The 21,527-nt window shown below is 33.6% G+C and overlaps 1 protein-coding gene and 1 long non-coding RNA gene across 2 annotated transcripts; one reads left to right on the top strand and one right to left on the bottom strand.

The window, feature by feature from the left end:
* The first annotated feature begins 7,559 nt into the window (after positions 1 to 7,559).
* On the top strand, positions 7,560 to 11,345 carry LOC111207199. The gene is made up of 2 exons (XR_002659452.2): positions 7,560 to 9,809; positions 10,935 to 11,345. It is a non-coding gene; the product is annotated as an uncharacterized LOC111207199 (long non-coding RNA).
* A 4,633-nt stretch (positions 11,346 to 15,978) lies between these two features.
* Positions 15,979 to 17,994, bottom strand: BNAC06G30070D. The gene is made up of 4 exons (XM_013847626.3): positions 17,752 to 17,994; positions 17,374 to 17,551; positions 17,230 to 17,296; positions 15,979 to 16,720 (listed from the first exon to the last, which is right to left on the bottom strand). The coding sequence occupies exons 2-4, from the start codon at positions 17,505 to 17,507 to the stop codon at positions 16,424 to 16,426; spliced, it is 498 nt and encodes a 165-aa protein (XP_013703080.1). The 5' UTR covers positions 17,508 to 17,551; positions 17,752 to 17,994; the 3' UTR covers positions 15,979 to 16,423.
* Positions 17,995 to 21,527: the final 3,533 nt, after the last annotated feature.

Below are 21,527 nucleotides of genomic sequence, written 5' to 3'. Positions count from 1 at the left end.
GACGGATTCAGAAAAGTGCTAAACTCGAAACTTACCATTTAGATTTAACCATTTGTATAGTCAGACAACATGACTATCTAATTTCCACGTAAAGCAGCCGAATTTGATTATAGCTAGTGGGTCAGTGAGCCTTTAGAAGATTAGTCGGACTTTCAAATTGGGATACTCTGGGTAATCAAAAGAAAAAACATGTTCTAAACTACAAATTTATGTTTAGAACAATATAAACTTCGTTTTCCAAACCATTGTATATTAACCTGAATCGATCTGTAAACATCAACTCGCTTTTCATGGCCCATAACGGTACCAAAACGGCCATTACTTAAATTCACAATGTAACTGAAATGATTTAGAATCATATCTGAACGGCCCATACAAACTAGAGCCCATTATAAATAAATTGAGACTCGAACTCGATCTGAAAGTAGAGAACTATGAATATATTGACTACAATAATGTTCAACATAATAGTCTAATTGTTATAAATCATATTGTGGAAGTCCATAACCGGCCCGGTCCATGACCGGTCCAATACTTAGAGAGAGAGGCGGCCGCAGGAGAGAGAGACGGCTTAGACTTAGAGAGAAGAGGAAACCCTATTTTTTTTCCTTGTATTTGTACACTTTCCATAGTTATGTCTTTCCTTTTATCTTTTTGTAATTCTCATATATAAGGGCATCATATGTTATGATTAATGATAAGAACTTATAGATTCTAATCCTTGAGTTTACAACACGTTATCAGCACGATAGCCTCTAGCCCTAAGCCCCACGAAATATTTTTCAACTCAGCCGAAAATCATCAAACCCTAAACGAAAAAGAATCTGCCTCGAAACTTCAAAGAGGTCGTTCTCCCAAACCGTGAGGACCCAGAAAACGATCAAGATATCAAATCGAAGCCCTTGCCGAGACGAATCAGTCAGTGCAAACTGCTTGTCGATCTGACCACCGACGCGCCCTCACGCACAGATACAGTGCGCGTCGATTTGCTTTGGAAACCAAATCCGATTCCAACAACTAACTGAACTCAAATCCTGTGCAAGATAAGTTTATCATACCTTAGTTGATTCATGTTATCTTGTTAGCTTATGGCGTTCATGTTATCTAATGCTCCTCGTGTTGTTTCATGAGCCGTGGGAATTAAAATCTAATATCAACAAGGAGTTCAAGCCGAGAAGAGTTGCTGCCCGTGTGATCAAACTCTCTTTTCCATTCAGATCAAAAGGAGTTCATAGCTCGTTCGCGACAGACGATCAATGCGTTCCCGATCAGATGTTCGCGACCCGATAGAAGCGACTCGATCCATTCCAGCTCGCGTCTCCGATCAGCCTCAATCCGTTCGTGCTTCCGTTCGCGACAACATCAGCTCGCGACTCGATTAGCACGTTGGACAGCTCGCGTTCCATTCCCGATCAGCTCGCGGTTCATCTCTTTGGTGGTCCAGTTCAACAATCATCTAAGGTTAAAGGTAATTCGAAACCTAAGAACCTATAATCGAATTTGGATTGTTTGATAAAAAATGAAACCCTAAAATCCTGATCTTTATAAATCAAAACCATAGGGTAATAGATCAAAACCCTAATGAGTAATCGAAGCTCAAAAGTTCGATACCCCAAACCCTAAATCGAGATTGATCTATTGATCAATTAAAATCGAAATCCTTAATGGTTTTGAATCTCAAATCAAACTCCTTTGATCTAAGATCAAAATCGAAACCCTAAACCCTAATTTGAAAATCATTTTGATTGTTTGAATTTGAATCTGAATTGATTGTTTTGATCACCTAGAACTGTTGATAAGATTGTTTAATCTCGAATTTGATAGAAACCCTATTTTGATAGCCTTGATAGTTTTAATTAAAATCACTTGATCATATCATATCTAATCACATTGATTGATTGCAATTACACTAAGAATTTTATGCTAGGGTGGTATTGAATTGAAATCAAATAGCCGTATGATTGATATTTGACTTGGCCGTGTGATTGATGTTTGTGCATTGCCATATTGATTGCATCATATGAACTGATAGAAACCATCTATGCTAGGATTGCAATTACACAATGAACTGAATGCATTAAAACATAACTGTTTGAATCCTTGGCCGTGCGGCTTGTTTCCTGTTTTCGCCGTGAGGCTTGTTTCTTGGCCGTAAGGCTTATTGCTTTGTTTGAACATTGAAATTAATCCTAAAGATCTAAAATTATCAATCTATGACTTCAGATGTCGAAAATCAACAACTTGGATTTTGCTGCTCTAAATCTCTATGGAGATAATTACCTTCAATGGTCGCTTGATGCTAAGATCATCCTGAAATCCAAGGGACTCGGTGAGTGTATCACCAAGGACAATAATTCCAGTGAGAAAGATCGATACAGAGCCATCTTGATCATTCGCCATCATCTAACTGAGAGTCTCAAAGATCAGTATCTGACCATTGAGAATCCTTTAGATCTTTGGAATGAATTGAAATCGAGATATGATCACCAGAGAACGATGATCTTACCAAAGGCTCGGTTTGATTGGAGGAATATCAGAATCGAGGACTTTAAGTCCGTGGACGAGTATAACTCGGCACTGTTTAAGATTGTTTCAAAATTGAAACTGTGTGGTGAAAGTATTACGGATCAGGATATGCTTGAGAAAACCTTTTCCAATTTCCACACAAGCAATGTGCTGTTACAACAACATTACCGTGAGAAAGGTTTCACGACCTATGGTAATCTTATTTCTTGTCTCTTACTCGCTGAGCAGAACAATAAATTATTGATGAGAAATAGTGAAATGAGACCTCCTGGCTCAGCCCCACCACCTGAAGCACACGCCACAGAGGAAAATAAAGAATCCCATCACGTCCAAGGAAACGGCCATCATGGCTGTGGTTGAGGAAATAGGAACAGACGTGGCCGTGGTCGAAGCTCCTTTGGCCGCGGGCGAGGGAATCAACATGGTCGAGACCATGGGTGTGACTGTGGCTCCTTTGGACGAGGTCATGGTCGCGGCCGTGGCTCCTCATTTAAACCTCAACACTCGACCACTTCAAGCAAATCAATGTGCCATAGATGTGGTATGGGCAATCAATGGGCTAAGACTTGTAGGACTCCCAAGCATCTAGTTGATCTCTATCAAGAGAGTTTGAAAGGGAAGAATTCTGAAGCCCATATGACTTATCAAGATGATGAAAGTGATTTCAATCATGATAAAGACGATTTTATGAATTATGAAACTTCAGATTGTCTAAAAGACTGAAGAATGATTTCGACATTTGTTATCTAAATTTTGTGTTCTTTGCTTTGGTGTTTTTCATTTCTATGTTGTCATACTTTTGAACTTCTTTAAAACTTAAAATCTGATCATAAAATTACTCCTTGGCCGAAATCTATAAGAATCCTAGAACCATTCGGATTTGGCCTGGCCGAAACTTATGTTTGGCCTAATGAACAATGTAAAGGTTGGCCAAATGTAAAGCTTGGCGTAGCTTAAATCTTGATCAAATGCAAAGTCTGAATTCTCTTGGCCAACCTTAAATGACCTTGACCGAAGGCAAAAGCTTGGCCAAAGACAAACATTAACTGTTTTTTCTTGGCCATAAAGGTGAAACCTTGGCCAAATAGGAAATCCCTTGGCCAAATTGAAATTTCTATTGGCCAAATATGAAATCTAGTTAAACTAATAAAATCATCTTGGCCGAATCCCCTTGGCCAAAGTCTTTTAAATAATCTATCTTGGCCGAATCTATATCATTAGCCAAACTTAAAATCTTGGCCGAATTTAAAACCCTATTAATCTATTCAGACTTAGTTTATTTCTGGCTATTTGTTGCACACCTTGATTTATTTAATGCATGATGTTTTGAAAATTATTGTCTAAGAGAACAAAATTTGATAATAAATTACCTAAGTTTGGGATTCAATACGAGATAAATGAACATTCAGTGTTATTATCTCGAGGGGGAGAATCAGAGAATCCCAAAATCCCTAAATAAGTTAAGCATCCACGACAACAATAGCCCAAATAGAACTCGGCTTAAATCAAATCTGAAAACGAAATTGCACAACATAAAGATTATATGGAGATTAATTATTGGCAAACCGGTCATGCCATTCCGGTTAAGTATGCGATATTCTATTGAATGGTTTAATATATGCTGCCCCTTTGAATAAGGGAATTGATAATAAGAGTATTCACTATGATATTTCGAAAATAAGCAAGGAATTTCGTGGGCTTGATCACCCACGGATGGACTGATCATCCATCATATGTGACGACATATGGTTGTACATATCCTTGTCAAAATCTGCAATAAGTTTGCAAGAGTAATTGGTGATACCGGTGGATTTATGAATCCTTATAAGTTGCAGTAAAATTTGTTCGCATAATGCCAAAGAACAAATAGAGACTCTCCCATGAATTTGATAAAGGGTCAAGAATTAATGTTTCCATATAGAGAACTTAAATAAGTTGCTCCACCACAAAGTTATAAGATGGGATCTGAAATTGAATTAAGTGTATACGTTGGATATAAATCTCCATAAGAATACATAAGGCCACGAGAGATATGATTAAGGCTAAGCCATGGATTAGATAAATCCGTATATCCAACATCAGGGAGAGAAATAATAAGCTGGTAAAAGATTTCGAGAATGAATAATGATCCTCAAATATGAATATAAAATAAGAGTCCAAAGAATGAATCATTCTCAGAACTTAAACAAGTCAATTTCCAAACATGTTTGATGACCCAAACTGAAATATACCAGCGGGTTATGCTCTAATAAAATTGATATTGGACTTAGTTAAGATAAGATGGTTCCATACATGTATTACTCGAAAATAGGAAGAGCATAAAATTGAAATGGCAGATCCGAAATTAAGGTTATCCAAAGGAAACCTTAGATATGACCATGAATAAAGATCAGGTACCTGAAAATAATATGATCTAAATGCATTATGTCATGTCTGAATTATAAATGGAACCGATAAAATAATATCGACGTCGATGATGATATAATATTTGAATACAAAAGCGCTTGACAAAAGCGAGGATCATGAAACCAACGTCTATCATAGAGTGCACTCAGAGAAATTACTCAGACAAATTGATTAAGCAAATTGATAATGCTATAAGACGTGGTATATGAAATCTCTTAAGAGAAGAGATAAAGTCAAACCAGTTGGACATAAATAAGTCTTTGGTGAGAATACATAATAAGAATGGCGAAATTGCATAAGGTTCTCACAAAGACCTGAAATCAATTATAAAGGAGACATACTCCTATGTGGTGGATGCAACGACATTCTGATTCCTTATAAGTCTGGCAAATAAAATACATATCTATACGGTCCACTGGATAACAAAATTTATGTAAAAGTTCCAGAGGGTATCGAACTACCGAACATCAAGTTCTCGAGAACAATATTGAATATCCTAGGAACCTCTGGAGAAATTTCCCAAAGATAGAACACATCAAGAAAGAATTTGAATTCAACATGAAAGGTTTTGGGAAAACAAGATTATATATTGGATTATACATTGAGCACCTTGAAAGGAAAATCCTTATGCATCAAATGACATACATAACGTGCTCAAGAAGTTTGATATGGACTAAGCTTACGAATTGACAAGTCCCATATTTATAAGGTCCCTCAGTTTAAAAAAAAGAAGATAATTTCGGCCCTACTGAAGAAAATGAGGAGATCCTTGGTCCTGAAATGCCATGTCTAAGTGCCATAAAGTTTTGACGGAATGGCGAGCCATACAAGGCTAGATAAATAATTTGCCGTAATCTATTAGCTAGATGTAGCTCATGATCGACCCAAGGCACTGGAACGAGATTAAACATGTTTTTCGTTACCTGCAAGGAACGAAAGATTTGGGTCTATTTTATACTAACCATAACAAAGATGGTTTAGTTGGCTTTGCTGATGCAGGTTATTTATGAGATCCACACAATGCTCGATCACATACAGGCTATGTCTTTACCCATGGAGGTACGGCCATATCATGGCGTTCCATGAAGCAGACGATCGCGGCCACATCTTCGAACCATTCGGAAATATTGGCCATACATGAGGCCAGCCGCGAGTGTGTCTGGTTGAGGTCGATGACCCAACATGTCCGATCAAATTGTGGGATGGGCGAGTGCAAGAAGCCGACCTGTTCACCAAATCACTTCCTACCTGCACGTTCAGGAAGCTCACGCATCAGATTGAGATGCGTAGACTGAAAGATCTTCGGTGATGTTCAGAACAGGGGGAGTATACGTGTTGTACTCTTTTTCCTTTACCATGGTTTTGTCTCACTGGGTTTTCGTGGTAAGGTTTTAATGAGGCAACATCTAAAGCGTATTACAATCCCTGCATGGTTATGGTATCCAAGAGGGAGTGTTATAAATCATATTGTGGATGTCCATAACCGGTCCGGTCCATGCCCAGCCCAATACCTAGAGAGAGAGAGGCGGCCGCAGGAGAGAGAGAAGGAGGAACCCTAGTTTCTTTTTCCTTGTATTTGTACACTTTCCATATTTATGTCTTTCCTTTTATTTTTTTGTAATTCACATATATAAAGACACCATATGTTATGATTAATGATAAGAACTTACAGATTCTAATCCTTGAGTTTACAACACTAATAGACATGTTAGGGAATTGTGGCCTCAGGCTCTTGCTTTGTCCGTTTCAAGAAGTTTGGCTTTTGGATCAAAATATACATCAGAGATGGAGGGGTAGGGGAAATACAAACAGGGATGAAGCAATAGGCTCTTCTCGTATAAATGGACCAATTCACAGTTCACGCAAACTTTTACATGAATTTTCTTTTTTTTAAATAGGGTTAAAATTTGTACATTACACGGAATGAATATTGTATATACATATATATTTTACATAATATTATTTATTTACATTAGTTTGCATATTATAAAATAGTAAAATATTAAATATGTATTGAATAATCGAAAAGTCAATAATTATTACATATATAATTAAATTGGTGTGAGCGTATAAAGCATAACAATCAATGTTATTTATTTACAATAAGTTTATGGTAATGAATTCAAACAATCATTTTTATCTATTTTATATGATATATGAATTAAATTAAATGATATTAACATAGATATATAATATACTTTTAATATGACTATTTAGTAAAAGAAGCTTTTTTATTTAGTAAATGAAGCTTTTTTTATCAGCAACATAAACAAACTCATATAGACTCTGAGTAAAGGAAGCATTATATTCATATGATTTTATGATCATATGTATATTTTTATTATAAAAAATAAATCATTGATAACAAAATTTTCAATAAGGGGTTTTAATAGTTTTAGTAATTTATAATCTTCTTAAAAAATTCAATGCAAATTTTGAAATTAAAATATTATATTTTCAATATTTGGCAATACAAAATTTGAAATTTCAATATTTATGTAATTTTATATGGTATATAGTATACTTTAAATGATATTAGATATATATATATATATATTATATTAATATCTATTAAATAAAACTTCCTACTCATATTTTTTATCAACATTTGTATCTTCTATAGCCGCTTTTTTAAAATGAAGACATATTATATACAGAAAAATCTAAAATTTTATTATATGGTTAATGTTATTATTTAATTTATTTTAATAATATAAAATTTTAAGAAAATGATAGAGGATACATAAATAGTGATCAAATTTTTATTATTTAAAATCATTAATTGGTATATATATTTTAATCATATTAGGTAATTGTAATTTTGTACTTTTATTTAAAGAAAGAATGAAGAACAAATTTGATACATTAATAATTAATTCTATGAATAATTAAATTAAAAGTATAATATATGTTTAGATAGACTAACTTACTTTTCTAAAGATTATAAGAATCATTATAGTAATCGCATGGCATAGCTCAAATTATTAATTAATATAATTACAAACTATAAGAATAATTATAGTAATCACGTGGTAATTGTAATTTCTTAGTTTTTATTTAAAGAAAGAATGAAGAATATATTTTATACATTAATAATTAATTCTATAATTAGTTAAAAGTATAGTAATGACACATGTCATAACTCAAAGGTTGTAGTGTTTCTCATAATATATAAGAGACTAGGGTCGGCCCGCTCTACGGGCGATAAATTATAATAAAAACATTTTTTTATATTGAATAGTGTTTATCTTTTTTATTTAAAAACTAATTTTAAGTTAACACTTAGTGTTTTGACCCAAAAATAGTACTTATAATTATGATATAAGATAATTCTATTTGTAGTAGTTTTCCAATGGTGTGGTGATTTTGTATTTAGTCGTTTGATGATGTTGGGATTTTTTTAAAATGAAGAAGTTATTATTAGAACACTAGAAACACTTTTGAGAGTCACATATTTAGTTACCATTAGGAATTCTATAATGTATGTGAGGAAATATTATTTATTGAGAAATGCAATGTATATTTTTTGTGTGGACGAATAATATAAGTACTATTTGAAAACGTAAACGGATTGGTATGATTAAATATAAGAACTTGTTGAGTGGGGTTCATATAAACTTTTTAGCCTATTTTTTTAAATTAAATTGTAGAAAGTGTGTATATTCACCGATTCATTTTGTTTACAATTTTGTGCCTTCAACATTTGCACCATTTTAAGTGATTTTGATGGAAGATCTCGAAAGTTATAAAGGAAAAAATTGAGCGTTAGAGAGTTTTGCTTACCGAGGTGGCATATTTTACCAATTGATTTAGATACTGATTCCAATGCTTTTATATAAGAAGATTGGTTCTCTCTCTCTAGAGTATCATAAGTTTTTCTTTGGCTCTCTCTCTTAAATCTCTCTGCAGAAACCTCCGCCGTAAGTCTCGTTCTTTTCCGGTAGCGGCACAGGCCCTCCTCCCTAATCGCTGATTTTTTTCTCTTTGCCTCTCAACCTCCTCAACCCCTTTTTCGACATGTCAAGGCTCTCGAGAGCTATTCCTTCATCAGAGCTTCAGTCACGTGATGCTGGTGACGATTCTGTTCGGTGGATGTGCTTTTCCTGAGTGGCGACGAGGCTAAGGTGGTTAGGATGTGGCGAGGTCGGCTTTTACGGTGGCTAGATTTGGGTCGACGTTTTCCCTTTTTCGATCTAGGTTTCGCTGGAGTTTGTGGCGCGTGGTGCTACGACTAGGCTCTCCTGGCCTGGATCTTCTCGGATCTGTGTTGGTGTGGGGTGGTGGTGTCGGCTCTTGATCCTCCGCCTTGGTATCTCGGTGTAGGAGGAGCCTTCTACTCCATCCAGTCTGGACTTCGATGGTGTTCTCTCCTCAAGGCGTGTGTGGGTTACCTTCTTCTGGCGGTGCCATTTGAAACTCTCCGGCAGCGCGTGTGGAGTCCCTGGTGAGGTGGCGCGTGGAGTTGTCTACGCTTCTCGGGATCTCTGCTTCGTTCTTGCCTAGTCTCATCACGGCTCTGTTATGTGGTCTCTTCATCCTCCAGAAGTGCACATTTTGGTGGAGAAGTCTTTGGGTTTTGTTCTCGATGGTTGGTAGCCTCGACAGCCACCGTTTGGCTACATGTTAAAGCTTTAAGAACCTTCCTCTTGTTCTAAGAGATGGAGTGCGTGGGCGTTTGTTGTGGTCCGAGAGTCTCCGGAACCCAACTCATTGTCCGTGGCGGCGTGCTGGTTTGGCGTCTTTCCCAGTACCGAGTTTGGCTTTTCAGGCTTCGGTAGGATGTCCTTACCCCTTCCACAAGACAGAGTAGTCACAGCTCAGCCGGCCTTTTTTCAAGATGGGTGAACTTGCCATGGCGTCAGATCCGGTGGTTTCAGGTATGAAGCTCTCGGGTTATGTTCATCCGTCTTTGCGCTTAATTGGTAGTTGAAATTGCAAGTGTGAAGAGATCGTCATGAACTAGCTAAGTCGGTGATGGCATAAGATGAACCGGCAACCTCGGAAACGAGGTGAACGCCACCCTCGAATGCTTACCATTACCGATCGAGAACAGGGATTGATAGTCGGATGTTGACTGATCTAACTAGCCGAATGCGCCGCTTTAGAGGTGGTTGGCGAAGCTAGGGATGAAACGTTTAGCATTAGACCATTTTGTTCCTTATGTGTGGCAATTAGATTATATATCTTAAATAAAAGCATTAAGAACACTATATGGACTATATAAACAAAAAAAATGAATTAAAAAAAAAAAAAAAACAACATCTAAGCAAAAATGAGTTGACTATACAAATTGGGACATTGGAAAAAATATTAAAAAAATGTTTCGCTTGTAATAATTGAAATCTCAAAATATATAGTACGCTCAAGAATCTGGAAATAACTTTGGAAAATTAGAATCTTCACATAAATATTAATGCATGTATTACATTTGCATAATAAAAAGTACAAAATCTCTAAACCTTTCAATTAATTATCCTAAGTTATATCTAGTATACACTATCTTAGCGCAAATTTAAAACTTTATACCCTTAATTTAAAACAAACTCTTAATCTTTAAACTATAAACTTTATTCTCCTTGAAAATACTTTTATAATTTAAATGTATAAATTATAAAATTTTAACCTTAAACTTTATATTCAAATGGTTGATAACAAATGGCAATGATTGTGTTAGATTTAATAATAGTCATCGATTAAATTTTAATCTAACGGTGGAGAATCAATCTCAACCTCTCTCTTTTGTCTTTTTCTGTGCACTGAGAAATGATTCAGAAACTTGTTTTCTTCAAACTTTTTGCAGATTCAGATCTCTATCTTCTCATCACACTTTTCTCTTTTTTTTTTCTTTTTCTTCTCTACATTTGTCGTGTGCCATACTCGTTGTCACCACTCCAGTTCATTACCTCTCTGTAATTTTCTTCTCTGTATTTTCAAATCATTTTTTTCAGTTTCGGAGATTTTTGTTCGTTTGTTTATACCCATATTTGTTTCTTTTTTTCCAGTTTCAGAATTCAAGATTAAAAGGTGTGGAAGAAGAAGAAAAGCTCGACGGTGGTGGGATTTGAGAAAAGCAGAGCTGGATGGTGGATGCGACGATGGCCACGTGGGAAGAACCCTAAAAATGGATCGAAGCGCGTTAGAGATGCTGGAGACTAGGCCGTCCAAGAATAAAGTCCATATAAACCGAAGCCCACCTAGACTTAATGAAACATTGCATTTTAAAATAGTGGGATACGTGTCGACTTCTCAAAATTGGAATTAATGATGTGTCCGCCTACGTGTACAGCCTAGGAGAGATGCAAACCCAACTTTATATATAAAGATATATAGGAAGAAAAATAAAAAATATATATTTGTTTTAACAAAAATTGTATAAGGTATTTTATTTTTATGACAAAAAAGGTATTTTAATTTTTCATGCAAAAATTTTAAAATAATATCTTATTTCTTTCCTTGTAAATAAATATTTAATTTATAAGTTTATAAGAATTTATTTAAAAAGCAAAACAAAAATATATGCTTTCCACCATTTTGTAGGTTCTAAATATGATACTCTCTACGTTTTATTTATATGTCTGATGAAAATGTTTCACATAATCAAAATATTTAAATATTTAATTCTATTTGTATTTGATTCTTAAAATTTAATTATTTCTTTATTGATTTAATTAAGAACAAAAACATAAATCAATAAAACTCAGTGAAATATAACACATGTTTTGTAAGAAAAATTCTGCATTAAAATGATACTGTATTTAATACTAGTGGAAATCCTTATTAGAGAAAATGTGATTATCTCTAAATAACATAGTTGGTTTTAGAACAAATAAGGTGATGATTGTTTTAGTTTTTGGTTTAGTTTTTGGTTTTGCTTTTTGCTTTTGCAGAAAAAAAAACCTTCGATGGATAGTTTTTTTAAGTTTTTGTCACATAATAGCCTTCGATGAGAAAAATGACCAAAAGAAGTTTTATTAAAAAGTAAAAATACATTTATACCCTATGGTTAACTAATCTAGACTTAGGGTTTAAAGTTAAAAGGTGGGGTTTTGAGGATAGGGTTTCAAATTTAAAAAAATAAAAAAGTTAAAATTAAAATTTTCAAAATAAAGAGGCTATTTTGGTCATTTTCCTTATTGAAGGTTATTTTGTGATAAAAATTTAAAAATGACTATTTGAGAGAATTGCCCTAAAATAATTAAACCAATCATTAAAAGTATTGTAAAATTTAATTAGTTATTTTAAAAATTAAATTTGCGTAGATATATTAAAATATGTTATATTTTGAAACAATAAAAATCTTCAAAAATATTTTGATTTTTGTATTATGAAATGGAAAGAGTATTCCTTAAAACTAAAAGGTTTAACTGAAATATTTATTTAAGCACAACATAATTAACTAAAAGAATAGAAAAACAGGAAATAAAAAGAGATGGGTCAAGCAGTAGCAGAGTGTTAGGCTATCACAAATCTGACGATATTCTTGTAAGAGCATTTCCTAAAGAAATTTTACAATTTCAAATATATTTTTTTTTGCTTTTCAAAATAAATTTCAAAACTTCAAACTTAGAGTTTTAAAAGGTGAAACTTTATATTCACTACTCAAAACTCTAAGCTTGAAGTTTCATCTTTTATTTAAATTTTGGTCCTTATAATTAATTACGCATCACATTTATGATTCTTAAGTATTTTTTCAGTTATCCTTTTAATCTTTAAAACATTTGTATATCATAAATATTTCAAATTTATTTTTCTAAATTCAAATTTTATACGTAAAATTAAATATTTTTTTTTTAAATTATAATATTGTAAAACTAGAATTAGATAACAAAAATATTATAAAATAAACTTAATAAAAAAGTATTTTGAAAAGATACACGAAGACATAATTATTACACAAATTTAAATATTACAATACCACTAATAGTCTAGTAAATTTTCTGTAGAACCTCTAAAATATTATCCAAACAAATTTTATGTAATCGAAAGTAGATCATTACGAAAATAATTTTATGGAATAATGTGAAATTTTGTTTGTACATTAATAACTAATTATATTTTACTATTTATAATTTAATTTTAATGTCAGATTTTATTAATATTACTGTAATATTTTTATATATGTGCTAGTGATTTATAAAAGTTATATTGATTTATATTAATTATGATAAATATAAAAACCTTAGTTTAAATTACAAATAATTTTGAAGTTAAATTTGAAGTTTTGTTTTTAAACAAAAATAATACTTTTAAATTTCAAATATGGAGTTTTGCAAATTTTAAAATAGATTGTTTTTAGATATGCTCTAACCAAAGGCGAAGAAGCTGCCAAGACCGCATGTTTCTTTCTTGTTTTTGCCTCTGCCTTTTCCCATATTTTAATATATATATATTTTTTTTTTTTTGACGTCGAACGGCCATTATATTACTCAAGCTTGAGGTGGTCTGGGTAACCAGACCGGAATAGAACAACCAATAAAAAGTAACTCTCTCCGAAATGTCCTAGCAGTCTTAGCTAAAAAGTCCGAAAACTGATTGCGCACTCGTGGAACATGTATGATTTTGAAGTCCGGAAAGCAAATCTGTAGTGTCTCTATCTTCTCCAATTCTGTCGCAAATCTTGGCCATTTTTGGGGTTCATTTATCATAGCAATCAGCTCCTTACAGTCTGTTCCAAAGCTCTGACATGGCGAGTGTTGAAGCATGTTCTCCATCGCCCAGCGCAGTGCTTCTATCTCAGAATGCAATGCTGATTCACATCGAGTGAAGTTCCGTGTACCCATCAGTTGTATGTTCTCCCCGCTATCCATCCAAGCCCATCCGCATCCACTGAAGCTATCGGAAGCTGTCCATGATCCATCCAGGAGGCAAATATTACCCAAGCTTGAGACTTGGTTTTCCTCATTGTTGTTGTCTTGCACTACCGGTGGTATCAACTTGTTTGCACTAAACCAGGCTTGGCATTCGCTTTCTGCATATCGGACTAGCTCCAAAGGATCTATGTCTATTCCCCTGAAGAGCTTATCATTCCGAGCCTTCCATATATACCATATTATCCAGGGATAATGATCCCTGTCTTGGTCTAATGCTATGATATTCTTTTTCCTCCAGAATAGATAGTCCATGTTTGTATAGACACTTGACGCTGGAAATATGCCTGGACTTGTTGGAGTCGTCGATAAAGACCATGCTTGCAGAGCAGAAGGGCATTCAAATATAGCATGAGTTACAGATTCCTCTGCCTCCCCACACCTCGGGCAGTAGTTGTCACACCACATATTTCTTCTCACTAGATTTCTTGTTACTGCCACCTGACCCGTTATCAATTGCCATATTAAATGACATACCTTCCTAGGCGCTTTCAACTTCCAAGCAAAGGCTTGAAGTTTAGTGATACTTGGTTCCACTATCAGCTTTTCCTCATCTGGCTTCAGCAGATTTTGAGCAACCCAGTATCCAGACTTAACTGTGTAATGACCATTCCTCGTGTATTCCCAACAGAAAGAATCTTGACGATGAGTAGAGCTTATGGCCATACTGCGAATAAGTGGTATATCACCAGGATGGACATAGTTCTCTAGCGTCCCTTCCTCCCATTCCTTCGAGTCCTGGTTAATGAGATCACTAACTCTCATGTTCGGGTTCATCACAGGCGCTACAGGTATAGCTGGTCTAGCAGGTCTTGTTGGGATCCATGGATCCTCCCACACCCTAACTTCATAGCCAGAATGAATCTTCTGTCTGATCCCCATGAGTAGTAGTTTCCGTGAGGCGGAGATACTTGTCCACACATATGATGGACTACTAGAAGAGACTGCTCGCAATGGCGAGGTCATCCTATAATATCTACCCTTCAACACTCTGGCAACGAGTGAATCAGGGTACTGTATTAGTCTCCATAATTGTTTTGCCAGTAATGCTAAGTTGAACTCGTGAATCAATCTGAACCCAATTCCTCCTTCCTCTTTTGGTAAACAAACCTTTTCCCATTTCGCCCAGTGTATCCCTCTTTTTGGGGGATTCGAACTCCACCAAAATTGTGCAATGACACTAGCGAGGTTCTCACAAATCTCTAATGGAAGCAAAAATGTGGACATGACGTATGTCGGGAGAGCGAGTAGAATGGACTTGATCATTACCTCCTTCCCCCCTTTCGAGGCCATCTACCAGTCCACCCGTTTACTCTGTGCATCAAGTTATCCTTAAGAAATGCAAAAAGTTTACATTTAGATCCACTGATATCCTCTGGAATTCCCAAGTACTTCCCCATCCCCCCATCATTATGAATTCTAAGTACAATTTTGATCTCTTGCCTAGTAACTGCATTAATCCTTTTACCAAAGAGTAACGAGGATTTGTCGAAATTAATACATTGTCCAGATGCTTTGCCATATATTTTCTTTTTAAAAGACCCTTTATGTTAACACGAATATATTCGCACACTTTAACATACGTTTGGATCTTGATTTTAACATAAGTTTGTCAACCTTAGAAGTTTTCTTTTTAGATATATATTTTTTTTTAAATAGTATTTTTCTATTGAGCAACTTCAACCTTAGAAGTTAGCCCTTAATAAGAAGACTCCTCTTTCTAAGAAAACCGTTAAAAAGTAATGATAATTTACTGTTTTTACTTTCTTTTTATTAACTGTTTTTACTTTTAAAAAAGATAGAGATATTTTGAACTTAACCTAGCACCTTAGAACATCTCCAACCCCACTGCAAAAAAAATTACAAAATGGAGTGGAAAATACAGTCATGAACAAACAAAAAAGACATTATTCTATATATGCAGTAATGCCTTTTTTGTTTGTTCATGACTGTATTTTTCACTCCATTTTGCAGTTTTTTTTACAGTGGGGTTGGAGATACTCTTAGACCATGATTAACCTCAGTTAACTGGGATTCTTAATTTTGGTTAAGAGACGGTTCTTAATTTTTCTTAGATTTTAACTAAGAAAAGTTAAGAACCGTCTCTTAAATAAAAAATATAAGAACTGTCTTTTAGCCGGAAAAAAAAAGTGTCAGATTATGAGTTAATATTATTTGATTTCAAAGTGAAACATTGTATCATTTGAATTTCTTTCCTTTTGTACAAATTCTTTTTCTCATATCCTAAACAGACTCAAAACCAAAAGAAAAACTGAAGAAGACTTCTTTCATGTCTCCATCTCTCTTTTTACAGAATAACCTGACCTTTCCAAATATCAATATTGATCCAAAACCTAATAATCTGTTTGTTCTCTCCTCAACAACTGATTTTCTGCCTTAATACTCTTTTTACAAAATGACCATTACTACAAACTTAGCCAAGAAAATTTCTCCTATTTACACACTCTTTAGAAAAACTCCAAAGGGATCTATCTCTCTCTCAACTTCCCTCAAAGATTTCCACAAATTCTCCATATACTTAACTCATTATGTACGACGCACTAATTGGTTTTTGTGAGCTAATTCAACAGAGTATGTGGTTGGTGGTTTCCGACGTTGGGTTCTCATGCCAAGGCAGGGATGCTGCAGTTTCTACTGTCCCTGTCGAGGCAATCGAACCCTTCAATCCTAACCGCTGGGCTGCTACCAAAACTGCCTCTAACACATCCTCCTTTCCTACCTGAGGAGGACTGAGGTTGGCCTAGCGGAGTCGAGATCGATGAAGAGACCAGTGAGAGTTCATCTCTGAAACGAGCATCCTGGGTTAAAGGGTTAGCGACTCTGCTCGGCGGCGACCCACATAAAAACGGGGACGGCGAGTCTAATACCTGAGCCTGAACTTGTTCCGTACCATAACCATCCTGTGATCACCACCACAACATCATTAGTTATTGATTCGTATATATTTAATAAAATACAAAATTGTTTTACAGATATGATAACGCGTGAGTGAGTGATTGATTCACAAAATCATGTGGCTACATGGTTTCAAGAAGAGACATATTTTTTAAAAAAAAGTCAGAAACTGGCCCACTAATGTGCTGTAAGGATTTAACACGAGACGTCTTATTAATTTTAAATTTTTCTGGTTTTTTTTTAATAAAGGTTTCGACAAGTCTCAAAGACAAGAAAGTTCACATGTTTTTTAATAATCACGATTATACGCTCGATTTTGTATTATTTATTGTGTCCACTTTAAAATATGAACATAAAAATAATACGGAGAAACCGACTTTCTACTGATTTGTTTGGTTTGTTGATTGAGAGATCTACCAAGACGTAACCAATTTTGATAAACCAAATTTCACCAACCAATAACACAACTAAATAAATAATTATGAAGAGGCAATTAAGATAAATTATATGATACCTTTGTGAGTATGATATCTAAGATATCAGTCTCTGCCTCGGATTCACACACCTCCACTTGTTGATGACTGCAAACAAACAATATAAAGAATCAAAACTAACTCACAAAAACGAATCATCAAGATGAGAAAGAAATGTTTCAAACCTGAAGTAACAACGGAGAGAACGAGCGGGATGGTGGTAGAGGGAAGGGTTACGGAGAGCAATCCGACGTGGTTTTGGGCAGACAACAACACTCTGATCACCGAAAGCGTTTGGCTGGACCGCCCAGTGGTTCATCGTTCCTTTCTTTCTTTCCAACAAACCAAAAAAACTAATAAAACCTGTTCACAGAAATTCAAATTAGTTTATGAATCTGAGACAAAACAAAACGAAGGAGAAATCAAATTGGAGTTCCAAGAACAGATCCGTCAATTTTCATAGAACAAAACAGGATCTACAAATCAAATCGTCGATCTATATATAAAAATAGTAAAATCTATGCAAGAGTGAAGCAGAGCGAGAGAGAGAGGGAGAAGGATACCTTAAGGTTAACTGTACAGCTTCTATTGCAAGCTAGAGCTATGGCGATAAGAAGATTAAAAGAAGAAGAAGATGGGAGTAGCGAAAGGATGATGAAAGGCGTGTGGGTAGTGTTGTTAGACGAGAGAAAAGAGACGGGGCATGGAGATGTCCCTTGTTCTTTTTATAGGGCCATGCAACCCTTATGATATCCATTTCAAACAATTAATATTATTTTTATTTTCCTCCATCCATATCCTTTTTTATTATCTGAGGAACATTATATATAAATAACCTTTACTTTATATGTTTATTACATGTGTGCAATTTCCTACATGTCAGCACCAAAAACTCTCTCACCTCATATATTCAAAAACTCTTTTTTAACTAGACTAATTACAAAATTTGTCATTGCTCATTACATTAAAAAGAGGGTATATACTATAAGCTTATTGCCTCACAAAAAAAATTAAGCTGCGCCCTCCTTGCTACGCTTCAATTAAAAACACTTGCATCTTTAAATATGTAGAGATTTATTGCCATAACCTGAGACTCTTCCTAATGATCGATTTCAATATGCAATTCGTTATATAGCCTGACTTAAGCCAACTTGCTACGCATCTTTATATAGCAATTCGTTATATAGCATGACTTAAATATTAATGCATTTCTATACAGTTAGACTACATAAAATCCATTGTGTACGTATGTATCTACATATCTACTTATATATATGTTGTTGCAACTCTTCTCCGTAATAGATAAATATACCAATCACAATCGCAATGTTCAAGAATTATTACATAATCGCAAAATCTTATAGATATATACGTACACTTTTTTTGGTATAGTTATGGTATCTACGTACATTGACTAGCCGTATATAGATTTAGTGGCATTGATTTGGTTAATTTAAATTAAAGACCAACTTTGAATTGTCAACCACGTCAAATTTAGAATGGAATGTGATTGTCACTGATTGATTTTTACATTTAATTTGATTGACCAGCACCACATTAGTTTCCTATAATACAACAATCAAATAGTGTACGATAAGGAACAAAGGAAGTAATATATTCAGATTTCGATTTGGAATACGAAATCTGATTGTAGCAATTAATGATATCGAGTATACCCTAGACCTAAGCGCCTTGCATATATAAATACTAGGCCTTATATATACATATCCTCACCATTCTCTCCTTCTCAAAACATCGATCTTTACCACTACGTTCTAGCATTCACGACCGTTATGGCATTGTTTAACCATCAATTTTTAATTTATTTTTGTTTTCTTATATTTTGTTTCTGAAAAGTTTTATTATTTTATTGTTTATGTTTCATTTTATCTCAACTTCATAATTTATTTATATTAGTATTTGCTTACTCTTATTAACAGTTCCGGCTCTAACCTATGGCCACATTGGCAATTGCCATGGATCTATGGGTCCAAACAAAATTTTGGTGTTATTTTACTAATTAGAAAGGTCCATTTTATTTTTTTTAAATTATCAATTAGTTGGTGAATTTATAATACAAAAGATCCATGATTAACAAAATCAATTTTAAATACAAAAAGACAATGTTTTTTTTCTAAACTTCACCGTTCTTAATTTTTTTACAACAAAACCTAATTTACACTTAAAGCCCATTTTTTTTCTTTTAATACCACAAATTTTTTTGTGTGCTTCAGTTTAAAGAAATGCAATATTTATTTCTATGATTTCTACCTTTATAATATATATTAATTAAAAGTGATAATCTCTTTAAATCTACTCATTCCGCGCAGAGATTATCACCTAGTTATTTTTATTTCAGTACATAACAACCCAAAATATGCGATTAGGTCCCTCTCCTAGGTCTGCTGAACATAAAAATTACATAATTTATTTATTTTAATATATTTTTTTATATAAACTTGGGATGTGCTCTTAGTTAAAATAGAAAGAATATAATTGTGTTCGGAAAATAATAATATAATTATCTGCTATATCTATAGAGATTTTAGTTCAGAGTTTGATTAAATTAGCGAGGTACGGTACGGTACGGTTTAGGAGTTTTTCATTTCCATTTGTTTTAGTTTTTGAATGGTTGCACTTTGCAGATTAAGAACTTTGAAAATAGAGGGATTCCAACTTAAAACCAATTGACAGTAAGTGAATTAGCTCAAGTTCATTATATATTATTTAAGTCTTTTTCATATTTTCGATGTGGGAACTTATGTCCAACATCCTCTCTCGAGATAGCGGTATATATAACCATTAATTTTGCAGAATCCATCATATCATCTCCGAAATAATACTTTATTTTCTAACAATCTCGGTGGAATTGAACCTTCTATAAACCATAAACAATCAGCTAATGGGATGGTCGGACCACTTTTCTGACTCGATTAATGGGTCAGGGTATGGATCCACTTTGATACCATGTTAAATTTCTTAGACTTTCAACTTAAAATCAATTGGCAGTAAGTGGATTGGTCCAGTCCTTATATATTACTTAAATTTCTTTTATATTTTCGATGTGTGTTCTTCTCTCTAACAATGTTTCAAAACGATTTCAAGATCGCGTCATTTGTTTACGAACACGAATTAACACAAAAATAAGACATATATTGCAAATTAGCTGAAAACTGAAGAACTGGCAGATTTTTGTTCACCATATAGTGTATAGGTTTCGAAATGTATAGGTTGCAAAAAGATAATTCACAACCAAGTTCAATTTAAAACTCAAAAATATTTATACTAAGATAACAACTGATTAAGAAATATTGAACAAATGAATTAGACAAAGCAAGATGGTTTAACTACGACTTATTTGAAAAAAAAAACATCATGCAAAGTAAGTATTATTTGTATAAAATAAACGGTGTGTAATAATGTTGGAATGATAACAATAACAAGTTTGTTATAAATATACTAGGAAATACTAATAATTTTTTAAATATTTTATAATAAAAATGTTACTAAATTATATTAATTGATAAAATATATTTATATTAATTTTACAATGTTTGACCTAATGAAAGTAATAAAAAGTTCTATTCTTGTAACCACACTAAAATATGTAATGTAGAATATATGGTGTGTTTTAGTGAAATTTATATAAATTGGAAACTCACTTCTCTTCTTTTTATTAAATTAAATTTTTGTTCACAAGAAAAAAGTTGTGAGTAGGAATCTAAAGTATGGCCACTTCGTCCTACATATGAAACACACTTAACATTCATAGCATAAATTATTCAATTTATATTAAATATAAACAATGTTTGATTTAAATCGGACTGAATTTTTTTTGAATCATACTAAAATCACTTAATCCAATTTTTCTAGCTAGGCGATTCGACAATCATTTTTAATAATTTTTATTGATGAAAAGATAGAAGAAATAAGAAGCATGCATATATTTGCAATGATCTTCATTAGGAGATGTATTCAATTGAGAGTTTCAGGTGATTTGTGTCAAAATGACAAATTTAATGTTATTGTAAATATTTTAAGTTGTGGAGTTTTAAAGTTTTCAAGTGACTTTAGAGTGTTTGGATGGAGTTTCTTAATTAAAAAAATTAAAACTCAAATCCTATGGTTTTAGGTGATATTCTAGAGTGGTTTAACAAAAATCATTTTATTCTCTGCAATTCCTTAAAATCATCTAAAACCTCATTAAAAATCAAATCAACTCAAATTTTAAATTGAATACACCAAAGACAAATGAAATTAAAAAATTGGTTTTCTATAGATGAGAGAAAATTTCAAAAAGAGAAATACTTGAAAACATTATTGAGATCAATATATTTCG

This window comes from Brassica napus, chromosome C6, assembly GCF_020379485.1.
Source record: "Brassica napus cultivar Da-Ae chromosome C6, Da-Ae, whole genome shotgun sequence".
Taxonomy (NCBI): domain Eukaryota; kingdom Viridiplantae; phylum Streptophyta; class Magnoliopsida; order Brassicales; family Brassicaceae; genus Brassica; species Brassica napus.
Note: the sequence above shows the minus strand (reverse complement) of the source record. Positions and strands in the feature narration are given on the sequence as shown.

Coding starts and splice junctions, on each gene's coding strand:
- BNAC06G30070D (XM_013847626.3), bottom strand. CDS start 17,507: ATGAACCACTGGGCGGTCCAGCCAAACGCTTTCGGTGATCAGAGTGTT. Junction 17,297..17,373: donor TCTCTCCGTTGTTACTTCAG/GTTTGAAACATT, acceptor GTTTGTTTGCAG/TCATCAACAAGTGGAGGTGT. Junction 16,721..17,229: donor TAGATATCATACTCACAAAG/GTATCATATAAT, acceptor TGGTGATCACAG/GATGGTTATGGTACGGAACA.